Source organism: Bos indicus, chromosome 29 (assembly GCF_029378745.1).
Source record: "Bos indicus isolate NIAB-ARS_2022 breed Sahiwal x Tharparkar chromosome 29, NIAB-ARS_B.indTharparkar_mat_pri_1.0, whole genome shotgun sequence".
NCBI lineage: Eukaryota > Metazoa > Chordata > Mammalia > Artiodactyla > Bovidae > Bos > Bos indicus.
In genome coordinates, this window is record NC_091788.1 from 28,001,634 (window position 1) to 28,016,269 (window position 14,636).

The following is a 14,636-nucleotide window of genomic DNA, read 5'->3' on the forward strand; positions in this document are numbered from 1 at the left end:
TACTGGAGTTTTGGCTTCAGCATCAGTCCTTCCAATGAATATTCAGGGTTGATTTTATTTAGGATATATCTCCCTTGGGATATATCTGCTAAGATATATAGATAGATAGATTTGTTAAGTATCCCATTACCCTCACATATTTTCTAAGTTCTTCACAGTCTTTATTTGCCTTTTATGTTGTCAATGTCTCTCCTTGAAAAGCATTTCTGTAACTCCAAACTCCAGGTATAATTTAAGTGTAGCACAGTGCTTCCTAACCTAATTGCACACAGAAAATGGTAATATTGTGTGAAGTGACAGGGTAAGGATCAGGCTGCATATGGCCAGTGGTGACCAACTTAACACATGAGGAAGTAGGTTCATCCCCACTTCCAGATATGTTAAGAACCCAAGACCTTTGAACCCGTATGATGATTTGTGGCTTTGTAGTTCCATGGAACTAGTGTTAGAAAGCTATATATTGGGGTTACTACTGATCATACTCTAGATATTGTGTTTCTACAAGCGTAATCTGAAACTAATTTATTAACCAGCCACTTACTTTGTGGGTTTTATTGAGTTAATAATGAATTGATACCTTATTCTTTTCAGGTGAATTGCACCCAAAGCTGTAACCAGTATACAAAGAATTGGGTTTTTTTTTAATCTAAATTTTAAACATAACAACTCTTTGCTTTGCTAAATTTCATTTTATTTGTTTTAAGTGTTTTTAGTGTCTCTATTCACAATTCCAGTTATTGTCCTTCCTCAGGGTCTAGGTTGTGGGAACTTCAGCAGTTTTGTTGACCACAGAGTGTGTACTACACCGGAAGGGACTGGCAATCTTCAAGCGCAAGCTTCACTGAGAAAAAAATTTCACAGAGAGAGTTTGAGCCCCAACTGCTCTTTTCTACCTTTATTCCTTCTTATCCCCTTTAAAATTCAAATGTTGAAAAGCCAGTAAAAAGTATTTTATCATTTTTAATGCTTAGTAATGCCATCTCATATTTTGACAAAAGACTTAACCCTGCTTAAGTGGCCATGCTACTTAATTGGCATTGCTATACACATCCAATTCTTAATTTTTCTAGTATATCTAATCTATCTATATATGATAGGGAAATCTCTATCTTTAATTGATTCTTATGTAAGTAGGGTATAATAATTTGTTTCAAAAGAAATATAATATTCAGACTCTCAGATGTAGATCCTATGGACATTGTGTCAGGACTAATAAATAACAAAAGACATTTTGAAATAAAAATTCCAAGATATTCAGTTCCTTAGCTCTGAATCCATTAGATATATGCAAATTTGCATGCCCCTCTGAGTTTTCACTCTAATTTTTGCATATTATGCTACTTTTTGATGAATATTAGGCCACCTTAATATCGTCTTTAATTTTTTGATATTAGTAACTTTTCTTTGTAGTTTTCATACTCTAGAATAGACCTTGCTTTGTGGTAAAATGCTGTCTCATGAATTTTTGCTAAAGTATTGATTGGAGAAAGAAGGAAGAAGGAGCAGAAGAAGGATAAAAGGGAGGAAAGGGAAGAAAGGAGGAAAAGAAATGAGAAGACAAAAGGAAAAATAGGAGAGAAAAAACAGAATGTTTCAAATTCTCCACCTAAAACATGCCACTACACTGACTTTGTGTCTTCTAATTCAGTAGTTCCCAAACCTGGCTAATCATCAGAATGACACAGCAGTTTTATTGGCTTTTTTTTTTTTTTTTTTTTTTTGAGGATTATAAACAGAAATTTATTGCTCACAGTTCTGGAGGTTAGAAGTCCAAGATCAAGGCTGCAGCATGATTCCTGTCTGGGGAGAGCTGCCTTCTTGATTCATGACTGGTGCCTCTTGCTGTGTCCTCAGGTGATGGGAAGAGTCATGGAGCTCGCGAGGTCTCTTTTATAAGGGCACTTACATAGTTCATGAGGTCTCCACCTGGCCAAAGGCCCACATTCTGACACCATCATGTTTGGGATTATGATATCAATATATGAAGTTTGGAACAGAAATACTCAGACAATTCCATGGTTCAAGGTACATTCCACTGTATTTGAAAATATTAAATTCAGCATTGAATTATCACAGACAGTATTATTCTAATCCTATTACCACTTTTTAAAATTTTATTTTGTCCTGAGGTATAGGTGATTGACAATGCTATGATAGCTTCAGGTGAACAGTAAGGGCCTCAGCCATACATATACAGGTGTCCATTCTCAACCAAACTCTCCTCCCATCCTGGCTGCCAGATCCAGTTGAGCAGAGTTCCCTGTGCTATATAGTAGGTCGTTTGCTGGTTTTCCATTTTAGTAGTTCCAATTCTTTAAAAGGGGCATACATTGCTTATTTTCTAGCATTTGCACTGTTTTCACAGAGTTGAAAATTCATTAGATTTCATACGACATTGTAACACAACTATCCTCCAATGAAAAACATCCCATTGTATAACACACCACAGCTTCTTTATCTATTTATTTATAGTGTGCACTTAGATTATTTCCAGGTCTTGGATGATGTAATAATTCAACAACAGTGTATCTGAGTGGGACCAAGGTGCTGAGTTCACTGCAAATCCCTGTGCCCTGGGTTCCCTGACAATGAGGGAAAAAGAGAGGGGGGTCACTGTGGAATCTGTCAAGTCTGCATGACCAGAGCCACTGAGCTTCTCAACCATGTGTAACAGCATCTAGTGACTTCTCAGGACCTAACAAGTTAGACTGTGGGTTATAATTTCTGCTAAGACATTCTGTTAGAGTTCTGGATGTTTTTAAGTTGTGTGTAGAGATGTTACTCATATTTTTGTTTTAAATTACTTTATTAAAAGTTCAGATCTTTTTTTTTAATTAATTTATTTATTTTATTTTTAAACTTTACAAAATTGTATTAGTTTTGCCAAATATCAAAATGAATCCACCACAGGCATACATGTGGTCCCCATCCTGAACCCTCCTCCCTCCTCCCTCCCCACACCATCCCTCTGGGTCGTCCCAGTGCACTAGCCCCAAGCATCCAGTATCATGCATCGAACCTGGACTGGCAACTCGTTTCATACATGATATTTTACATGTTTCAATGCCATTCTCCCAAATCTTCCCACCCTCTCCCTCTCCCACAGAGTCCATAAGACTGTTCTATACGTCAGTGTCTCTTTTGCTGTCTCGTACACAAGGTTATTGTTACCATCTTTCTAAATTCCATATATAAGCGTTAGTATACTGTATTTATGTTTTTCCTTCTGGCTTACTTCACTCTGTATAATAGGCTCCAGTTTCATCCATCTCATTAGAACTGCTTCGAATATATTCTTTTTAATGGCTGAGTAATGCTCCATTGTGTATATATACCACAGCTTTCTTATCCATTCATCTGCTGATGGACATCTAGGTTGCTTCCATGTCCTGGCTATTATAAACAGTGCTGCGATGAACATTGGGGTACATGTGTCTCTTTCCCTTCTGGTTTCCTCAGTGTGTATGCCCAGTAGTGGGATTCTGAATCCCTAGTTTTGATGTTATGTTAGGAAATGTGTAATAAAAATTTCTCTAGATGAGGTGAGAGAATTTGGAGAGCTTATGAATAAAAACTTTTGAGAACGTTTTTAAAGATAAAGAAGAAACTAGGGAGAGATATTTTTTAGTATAAGTATCAAATATTACAGTAAAATTTAAGCAGTGGTACTGCTTATGCAATAAAATGGAATTTCAATAAAATGTTGTAGGTTGTTAACTCTGGAAGTACCAAGAGTCTGTGAATTATTCTGAGCTGTAAAAGTAATCTTTAGGAGAAGAAATAGAAGCAAAAATTGTTTATCAGTGATCTTCTGCATATGCTAACATCCCAGAGCAAAAGAGTATAAGGACGATGATTCAGGAAATTTTATTCTTAATTATAATCATGTTTACATTTTTACAGTCATTATTTTTGCAGATACTTTAAGCTCTCTAGGTGACTCTGATGATCAAACCATATTGTGGATCCTTGAATTAACAGACACTCTGTGTTCAGATATGTTCTTCTATATCTGACTGAAAAGTGACCAGCCCACAGAACTCCATCATACCCACAATAACATCATAAAAGCCAGCGACACTTGGCTGTGTGAAGTGAAGGTAAGTTGAGTCTCTATCATGTTCGCATTGAGAAACTAAAATGTTGTCCTCACTGTAAAATTCCTCTGACTTGCGATAGGTTGGAATCTAGAAAGAGAGTCATTTTCTGATGGCATATGCATAATTTAAATGAACCCTGATACAGGGAGGAAGGGATATAGGCACGAAGGCCAGACATTAACATGTTAGACATGCAGTTGTTTCCCATTATGGTTTAGTTTCATTTTCATTTCTCTGGTGAATAAGGATTTCAGTATCTTTTTAGGTTCTTGTTAATTATTCTCTTATCTTCATCTGTGATATATCTGTTCACATAGTTCTCTTATTTTTAACTTGTTTGTCTTCATGTTATTGTCTTTTCAATATTATTTTTCATACTCTCAGTAACAGTCCATAGTGCTTTTAATATTCTAATAATGTATTTTGAGGAATGGTTTTTAATTTGAATAGAAAGAATTTATCAATATTGTTTGGTTATATTGGTTATATTATTTGGTTATATTGGTTAGTATGTGTGTGTGTTCTTTCTAACAAATTCTTAGACTAGTCCAATATTTTATATATTCTTTAGTGTTTTCTTATGAAATTTATTTAGTCTTCATGCCTAGATTTAAGATTCACTTCAATTTTATTTTTATTTAGCTTTGAAGTAGAACAATTTAGATTTTTTCTTTTTGATTTGTATTCAAGTAGAAATTTTGCTATTTTATTTCTACCCATATGTAATGATAATCTGTTTACTGCTTAACAGAATAGGGGACTGCATTTCTGATTCTATATCCCCTAATTTTATGACAAGTTTTCATACCTTTTTAGTTAATGAAAGATGAAAAAGAAAAAGTTTAACCATTATAAGTGCTCTTTCTGTATTTTGAAGTGTGTAATTATCTTCTATTTTCCAAATAATAGCATGGTATAATAACAATAAAAACAGCTATTTTTATTATTACCAATTTCAGACTGCTAATGTTTTCTAATTAGACAGTGATATTATTTTACTATTCAAAGATTATCAAGTAGTAATTGATGAGTCAGTAGATGAACGCAGATACTTGCACTTTAACTCACAAGCACGATTCATGTATCTTCTTAAAGCATTTAGTCCACAAACAGGCCAACAGTGGACTGGTTCACAGTGAATGTGGTTTATGCTGTTTTATTTCAAAAAAACATTAAAAAGTGAAGATTTTTACATAGAAACCCGTGTTTTATTATTATCAGAAAAATTAATTACAAAATATGTTTTGATGTGTCTCTTTTCTCCTCTGACAGAAATTCTAGTTAATAAATGGTTCTGCATTTACATGAGATTTGCTCACTCCAGGTTGATGCTCAACCAGCTTCTGTCATTTTTAATAGGTCCTCTAAGATTTCAAATTTGCAAACCCCAATTGGGAAAAAAAAAAAGTGCTTAAAATAAGTGAAAGTTTGAATTAAGGAACAGCCATTCAAATAGGTAAAAATGATCACTATTTTGGCTGAAAAATGTGTAAGTGAAATAGCTTAATATATTTTCTGTTCAGCTGTAAAAACATTTTATTAAGAAAATGTTGTTTAGAAAACTTATGCAGAGTTTAAACTTTACATAGAAACTAAGGAAATATTCAAACAGTTTACCTTCTATGTGAGATAACTTTAATAAACAAACCATAAAAAAAGACATGTCTTCAAAGTTGTCCCTTTCTCTCTCTCTCCTTCAGAAACTTCCCAGATAAAATGGCAAAAGGAAATCACTCCTCAGTGACTGAGTTTATCCTCACTGGACTTACAGAACAGTCACAACTCCAGCTGCCCCTTTTCCTCCTCTTCCTAGGAATCTATGTGGTCACGGTGGTGGGGAATCTGGGCATGATCACACTGATTGGGCTCAGTTCTCACCTGCACACCCCCATGTACTATTTCCTCAGCAGCTTGTCCTTCATTGACCTCTGTCATTCCACTGTCATTACCCCCAAAATGCTGATGAACTTTGTGACAGAGAAGAACATCATCTCTTACCCTGAATGCATAACTCAGCTTTACTTCTTCCTCCTTTTTGCTATCTCTGAGTGTCACATGTTGGCTGCAATGGCATATGACCGCTATGTTGCCGTCTGTAGCCCCTTGCTGTATAATATTACCATGTCCCATCAGGCCTGTTCCTCCCTCATTTGTGGAGTGTATATGATGGGACTGGTATGTGCATTCTCTCACACAGGCTGCATGCTTAGGGTTCATTTCTGCAAATTCAATGTGATCAACCATTATTTCTGTGATCTTCTGCCTCTCCTAAAGCTCTCCTGCTCTAGCACCTATGTCAACAAATTACTGGTCCTATGTTTTGGTTCACTTAACATCTTTGCCCCCATCCTGACCATCCTCAGCTCCTACATCTTCATCATTTCCAGCATCCTCCACATTCGTTCCACGGAGGGCAGGTCCAAAGCCTTCAGCACATGCAGCTCCCACATCTCAGCTGTCACTATTTTCTATGGATCTGCGGCATTCATGTACCTACAGCCATCATCTGTGAGCTCCATGGACCAAGGGAAAGTGTCCTCTGTGTTTTATACTATTATTGTGCCCATGCTTAATCCCCTGATCTACAGCCTCAGAAATAAAGATGTCAATGTTGCCATGAAGAAAATGCTTGACAAAAGAATATTTTTGTGACCAGACATAAGATGAGCATGATATTTTAGGTCTAGTCATTGCTTGTTACACTGTATGAATGTATGGTTCTCTTACATCAAAATTCTTACCAGTGCTTAATCTGAGCTAAGAACCCCTCCATGCTTTGTAACGTTGCTCAAACCTGTGTGCTCCTACTGTGCCATTTATTGTTTTGGGTGTGTACTTGCCTGTTTATTGTCCAAAATGCACTGCACTGTAATGTTCAAGAAGGTTATCCCCATGCAGGCATGCATGTATTTCACTGCTGTATCTGCAGGACCTAAGAGAGTTCCTGGCATTAGAAATACCTTGATAATTTTCTTATTTCCTTTTTAAAAATATTTATGGGAAGCCATATATATCTCAGAATGTCATTATCCATTACTTTCTCTAATAGCTACATATGACTTTCAAAAGTTAAAATCAATTAAATTTATGTTTGAAGAGTTCTTCAAAGATGTACAATAAAACTGATGACATCCTAAATTATTTCTATACAAAAATTTAGAAGCATGAACTTGACTAGCTTCAGTATCAAACCCCAATACAGGTAAGATAACTTGTGAACACCTGATTTTTTAAGTCATTAAATAAAGTCAACAACCCAAAAACTCATGGTTTTCAAGCATGCAGCATACACGTGTTAAAAAATAATATGTATATTTGCTATCTGATGGGTCAACATAGCAAATCTGGAGATACAGTGGTATCTGGAACTCGATTACTCCAGCCTTGATTACCAGGGTTTCCCATACCTAGACTAAAATAGAACTTCACCTATATTGACAATGAGAAAATTCTTAGTATGTAAAATTATACCACATGCAAATTATAGTTCAAAAAATTTAATTTCAAGATAAAGAGAAAATATGATAACCTCTATTGTTTCAGTCAGAGTTGTGGATCTTCCTAGATTGCCACTTTGAACCAGAACATAATTTTTTATTACTCTATACATTAAGCAAAAAAATCTAGTAAATTTTTTCACATTAAGTGACAGATCTCTATGTTATTCCTCAATATTTCTTTTATTTATAGAGTTAGATAAAGTCATTAACTAATTGTACCTAGTAGGAACTTTTCCTGGGGTTATGACAATAACCAGTTGAAACCTTCCTGCAGCCTACATGTTACAATTTTTAAGTACTACTGTTCTATAAATACCTCATGGCAACTAAATACAGTTAATATAGGTCAATGAGGAAAAAATAGATCAAATATTGCACACAAATATTTTTTATTTATCTCTTGTGTAAAATCACTTTAGAGTGTTCCTTTAATGCAGGTTTTAAAAATATCCTAAAATTTTGAATTCTTATATAGCTTGACATGAAATTCACTAGAGTTCTAATAAGATCTATCCCAGCCTTGCTTCCAACCTATAATCTAACAAAAATGATAAATTACAATGATATGATACTATTAAACACTTGAGAGTCAATGGAAGAAAAGGGAATTGTTAATTGTAACTTTTCCCAAGAGTTGATACTTGTGTGATATGATCCTAATGGGAGATCATTAGCATTATCTCTTCCTCATCTGACTCTGAGCATCAATACTCAGATTATAAGTCACCATTCACATCAACCAACATTTGCAGGGGCCCATTGACTTCACTCACTTAGAGCCAGACATCCTGGAATGTGAAGTCAAGTGGGCCTTGGGAAGTATCGCTATGAACAAAGCTAGTGGAGGTGATGGAATTCCAGTTGAGATATTTCAAATCCTGAAAGATGATACTGTGAAAGTGTTGCACTCAATATGCCAGCAAATTTGGAAAACTCAGCAGTGGCCACAGGACTGGAAAAGGTCAGTTTTCATTCCAATCCCAAAGAAAGGCAATGCCAATAATACTCAAATTACTGCACAATAGCACTCATCTCACACGCTAGTAAAGTAATGCTCAAAATTCTCCAAGCCAGGCTTCAACAGTACATGAACCATGAACTTCCAGATGTTCAAGCTGGTTTTAGAAAAGGCAGAGGAACCAGAGATCAAATTACCAACATCTTCTGGATCATCGAAAAAGCAAGAGAGTTCCAGAAAAAAACATATATTTCTGCTTTACTGACTATGCCAAAGCCTTTGACTGTGTAGATCACAATAAGCTGTGACAATTTCTGAAAGAGATGGGAATGCCAGACCACCTGACCTGCCTCTTGAGAAACCTGTGTGCAGGTCAGGAAGCAACAGTTAGAACTGGACATGGAACAACAGACCGGTTCCAAATAGGAAAAGGAGTATGTCAAGGCTGTATATTGTCACCCTGCTTATTTAACTTCTACGCAGAGTACATCATGAGAAATGCTGGGCTAAAAGAAGCACAAGCTGGAATTAAGATTGCCGGGAAAAATATCAATAACCTCAGATATGCAGATGATACCACCATTATGGCATAAACTGGAGAACTAAAGAGTCTCTTGATAAAAGTGCAAGAAGAAAGTAAAAAAGTTGCTTAAAGCTCAACATTCAGAAAACTAAGATCATGGCATCCAGTTCCATCACCTGATTGCAAATAGATGGGGAAACAGTGGCTGACTTTATTTTGGGGGGCTCCAAAATCACTGCAGAAGGTGATTTCAGCCATGAAATTAAAAGGTGCTTACTCCTTGGAAGCAAAGTTATGACCAACCTAGACAGCATGTTAAAAATCAGAGACATTACTTTGTCAACAAAGGTCCATCCAGTCAAGGCTATGGTTTTTCCAGCAGTCATGTATGGATGTGAGAATTGGATTATAAAGAAAGCTGAGCACAGAAGAATCGATACTTTTGAACTGTGGTGTTGGAGAAGACTCTTGAGAGTCTCTTGGACTGCAAGGAGTTCCAACCAGTCCATCCTAAAGGAGATCAGTCTTGGGTGTTCATTGGAAGGACTGATGCTAAAGCTGAAACTCCAGTACTTTGGCCACCTCATGCGAAGAGTTGACTCACTGGAAAAGACCCTGATGCTGAGAAAGATTGAGGGCAGGAGGAGAAGAGGATGACAGAGGATGACATGGTTGGATGACATCACTGACTCGATGGACAAGGGTTTGGGTGGACTCCGGCCATTGGTGATGGACAGGGAGGCCTGGCATGCTGAGGTTCATGTGGTCACAAAAATTGGACATGACTGAGCGACTGAAATGAATTGCCTTCAACAGAAGTCAGGACCAATGACTCAAAATCATTACAACAGAGTCTTCTAGATTATGACCCTACAACAAGAAGTCCTGTAAGCCTAGTACTCAGAACTATCTACCAGGATCACCAGACCATTTTTCCCTTCAGAGAAATAGAGGAGAATAATACACAGCACTGGCGTTTTGGAGAACAAGGGGGATATATCTGAATCTCAGTCCTAGCCTTTAAAAAATTTGATCTTCTATTCTAGCTCCCTTCAGTTCAGTTGTTTAGTTGTGTCTGACTCTTTGCGACCCTATGAACGATAGAATACCAGGCCTCCCTGTCCATCACCAACTTCCACAGTTTACCTAAACTCATGTCCATTGAGTCAGTGATGCCATCCAACCATCTCCCTTACAGTGCACTAATAGATGTGAGTAACTATTTTTCTGTGTCTATCTGTCCTCACTCTAATATTCACAGTCCCTGAGGAACAAAGGTTCCCATATCATCTCTCTGTCCCCACTGGAGAAACTTATGGCCAGTATTTGTTTACTCACCTCCACTCATGCAGTGTGAGAGCTTCACTCACTTGTGTTGGGGGTCTATGTTAACTTATCACTACACTCCTTTCAATAATTTTATTAAAAATGATATATATTGATACTTGTATATAAGGCATTGTACCAAGCACTGTATTGAGTTTCCAGTCTAGTACAGAAGAAAAGCCAATAAATAACTCATAATAATTGATACAGAATTAAGCATGTGCTAAACGTAAACTTGAGAAGTGTATTCCTCAGCACATAAAAATGGTCTTATTAACTGGGTTTTCATTATTAAAGCCCTTAACTTAATGACTTAACTATTGAATAAATTTCATCAGATACACTGGGAATGTGTAGGAGAAGATAAAGAAATATAATGAGTCAAAAAAAAGAGATTCTACCAAATGCTGTTTTGTGTAATTGTTAAATCATGTGATACCTGATACCTGGACATAAAATTAAAAGATTTTGTTGTTGGGTGATGTAAATCATTGAATGACAGAAATTTATTGAAACTTTATTTGGAGACCTTGGAAAATATTGATATTTAGGAGTTAATATCTAGTAAAACTTTCAAATTTCAGTATCATTGTATGTATTTAGGTAGAAAAGAGGAACAAGAAAATGTCTTAAGGAAAAAAAATTAAAAATCCCAGCCATCATAGCAGGAATGAAAGTGCTGCTGAAACAAAAGATATAATGAAAAGAAACTCAATAGATTAAAAATAAAATAATAGTGACAAAATTTAGTTCTTACCAAGGGTATGAGACTGTGCTAAGCATCTCATCAGTTCAATTCAGTTCAGTCACTCAGTCGTGTCCGACTCTTTCCGACCCCAAGAATCGCAGCATGCCAGGCCTCCCTGTCCATCACCAACTCCCGGGGTTCACTGAGACTGACGTCCATCGAGTCAGTGATGCCATCCAGCCATCTCATCCTCTGTCGTCCCCTTCTCCTCCTGCCCCCAATCCCTCCCAGCATCAGAGTCTTTTCCAATGAGTCAACTCTTCACATGAGGTGGCCAAGTACTAGAGTTTCAGCCTGAGCATCAGTCCTTCCAAAGAAATCCCAGGGCTGATCTCCTTTAGAATGGACTGGTTGGATCTCCTTGCAGTTCAAGGGACTCTCAAGAGTCTTCTTCAACACCACAGTTCAAAAGCATCAATTCTTTGGCACTCAGCTTTCTTCACAGTCCAACTCTCACATCCATACATGACCACTGGAAAAACCATAGCCTTGACTAGATGGACCTTTGTTGGCAAAGTAATGTCTCTGTTTTTGAATATGCTATCTAGGTTGGTCATAACTCTTCTTCCAAGGAGTAAGCATCTTTTAATTTCATGGCTGCAACCACCATCTGCAGTGATTTTGGAGCCCAAAAAAATAAAGTCTGACACTGTTTCTACTGTTTCCCCATGTATTTCCCATGAAGTGATGGGACCAGATGCCATGGTCTTCGTTTTCTGAATGTTGAGTTTTAAGCCAACTTTTTCACTCTCCTCTTTCACCTTCATCAAGAGGCTTTTTAGTTCCTCTTCACTTTCTGCCATAAGGGTGGCGTCATCTGCATATCTGAGGTTACTGATATTTCTACCGGCAATCTTGATTCCAGCTTGTGCTTCTTCCAGCCCAGCGTTTCTCATGATGTACTCTGCATATAAGTTAAATAAGCATCTCATAGGAATCATTTATCTGAATATACACAGAAGGTAGATTTTAGTATTTCTGTTTTTCAGAGAGTTGGAAAGTAGACATATTATCTCAAGACCGCACAGCAAGAATGGGGTTGAATTGAGGATTCAAACCTCTATCGTCTACCATATTCAGGACCCATTAGAAGATAATAGAAATACATTTAATCCAACTACTCACTAGGTGTGTCATTAAAGAATATCTATTATGTACGTGATTATTCTGTCTGTGCTCCAACTTTTATGACTGTCAGCTCAGGGTGTTCTGATGATAGGGATGTTTGTCTTTGCTGTGAAACCAAATATTTCTTCCCATGGTGAGGCAGTTAATTTTACCCAGTCTCTTGAATGTATACAATAAGTTCAGTGCCTCTCACTGCCATGTGATGAATGTTGAAATAACTGTCTTGTGCCACATGAATTTTTGATTTGCCAAAAAAAAATATTCTCAGTTGTTTTAAACATCTTAAAATAACTGATTTCTAGATCATATTTAGGAAACTGTGTAGCTTTTCCTATATCACACAGTATTTTACTTCAAACTGAGCACAATAGCCAAATATCACTTGAGTGTTAAGAATATGAATTTCTATTTTCTAGAACCTACTCATTTCCTTTGCTAATCTAAACTAAATATACATTGGTCTTTAAAAAATACATCACACTGTTGAGTAGTATTGAATTGACACTAAAATTACTTATTTTATTTTGCATGTACTTTACTCATCCACATCTCTTCCATCTTTGCATTCTATTGAGAGCACATGCAAAATGCATGACTATATTTTAAAAAGGTTGGCATACCAAACACCTAGTGTTTGTGTTCAAAAGAACTTTATGATTTGGAGAATAGAATCATGTTTTCATCTCCACCATTTAAGTCATGAAGTCCAAATTGCATAGATCAATCTTGGTACACCGATGCCCTGGTCACAGTGTTGGAGTACATGACTTGTATTTAGGTCATTATACTCTCACCCCTAACATCATCCAAATTAGAATAAGAAGAATGGTTCCTGGGGTGGAAAAACCTATTGAGGTATAAGCATGATGTCTGCCAAGCAGTTGCATTTCTGCCATCTGGAGTCAAAGTCCAGGGAGAAGGAAGCTGGGACATTAAAGCATCAGATCTCAGGTGAAGTGATACTGGTCGTCACATTTCAGGTATTTTCAGCTGAGATGTTACTAAAGACAGCCCCAACTAATACAGCTACTTCCACAGACTTGTGAATCCTCCTGCATTAATTATAGAAAGCATACACTACTATTACTTATTATAAATGGAAGGAAAATGCTATGTTATTTGACATGCATGATATTAATATGTCAACAGAGAAACTTGGAGGAAAGAAGAGTACTCAGAAATAATACTAGAAATCTTCATGTTGACTGACTTTAAAAATCTATAAATTGTTGTTTCTCTTAAACTTTATGAAATTTCTAAGTTATAAAGTTCTTGATGTTTATAATTTCTATTCTAGTTCAACCAGAATGATTGTTTGTCCTCGAGTAGTAGGAGATACTGGAGAATTCCCTGCATTATGTATGTCCTCTGATGAAGGATAAAGAATGATCTCCACAGAATTACTCTCTGCCTCTCTCTCTCTCTCTCTCTCTCTCTCTCTCTCTCTTTCTCTCTCTCTCTCAGAAATACATTCATTTTCTGTTTTTTTAATTAGAATCTGCTGAGAAGAAAATGGAACCTGGAAATCACTCCTCAATGAGTTCATCCTCGCTGCCTCACAGTACAGCTACAACTCCAGCTGCCCCTTTTCCTCCTCTTCCTAGGAATCTATGTGGTCACAGTAGTGGGGAACCAGGGCATGATCACACTGATTGGGGTCAGTTCTCACCTGCACACCCCCATGTACTATTTCTTTGGCACTTTGTCCTTTATTGATCTTTGTCAATCCACTGTCATTACCCCCAAAATGCTGGTGAACTTCGTTACAGAGAAAAATGTCATCTCCTACCCTGAATGCTTGACTCAGCTCTATTTCTTTCTTTTTTTTATTATTGCAGAGAGTTGTATGTTGGCTGAAATGGCATATGACCACTACGTTGCCATCTGTAACCCCTTGTTTTATAATGCCATCGTGTCTTATTATAGGTGCTTCCAGCTCACAGCAGCAGTTTATGTCTCATGAAACATTCAGTCGACATTCCATACTTGGCTTATCTCGAGACTCTATTTCTGCAAGGCCAATGTGGTTAACCGTTTTTCTGCAATGCTTTTTCACTCTTGGAGCTATCCTGTTCTAGCATCTATTTCAACAAATTTTTGGCTCTAGTCTACAGTTCTTTCAACGTCCTGATTTCTGCCTTAATTATTCTTATCTCCTACATCTTCATTCTCCCAAAACCTTCCACATACACTCCACGGAGGGCAGGTCCAAAGCCTTTAGCACCTGCAGTTCCCACATCCCAGCTGTTGCTGTTTTCTATGGATCTGCAACATTCATGTACTTGCAGTCATCATCTGTGAGCCCATGGACCAAGGGGGTCATATAAAGACAAGGGTTTTATACCTGCTCTGT

At 36.9% G+C, this 14,636-nt stretch overlaps 1 protein-coding gene across 1 annotated transcript; it reads left to right on the forward strand.

Annotated features, from left to right (window-relative positions):
• Positions 1 to 5,793: 5,793 nt before the first annotated feature.
• LOC109554218 (olfactory receptor 8G1-like) lies at positions 5,794 to 6,752 on the forward strand. Its single transcript, XM_019954540.2, has one exon. The coding sequence runs from the start codon at positions 5,817 to 5,819 to the stop codon at positions 6,750 to 6,752; it is 936 nt and encodes a 311-aa protein (XP_019810099.1). The 5' UTR covers positions 5,794 to 5,816.
• The last annotated feature ends 7,884 nt before the right edge of the window (positions 6,753 to 14,636 follow it).

Coding starts and splice junctions, on each gene's coding strand:
- LOC109554218 (XM_019954540.2), top strand. CDS start 5,817: ATGGCAAAAGGAAATCACTCCTCAGTGACTGAGTTTATCCTCACTGGA.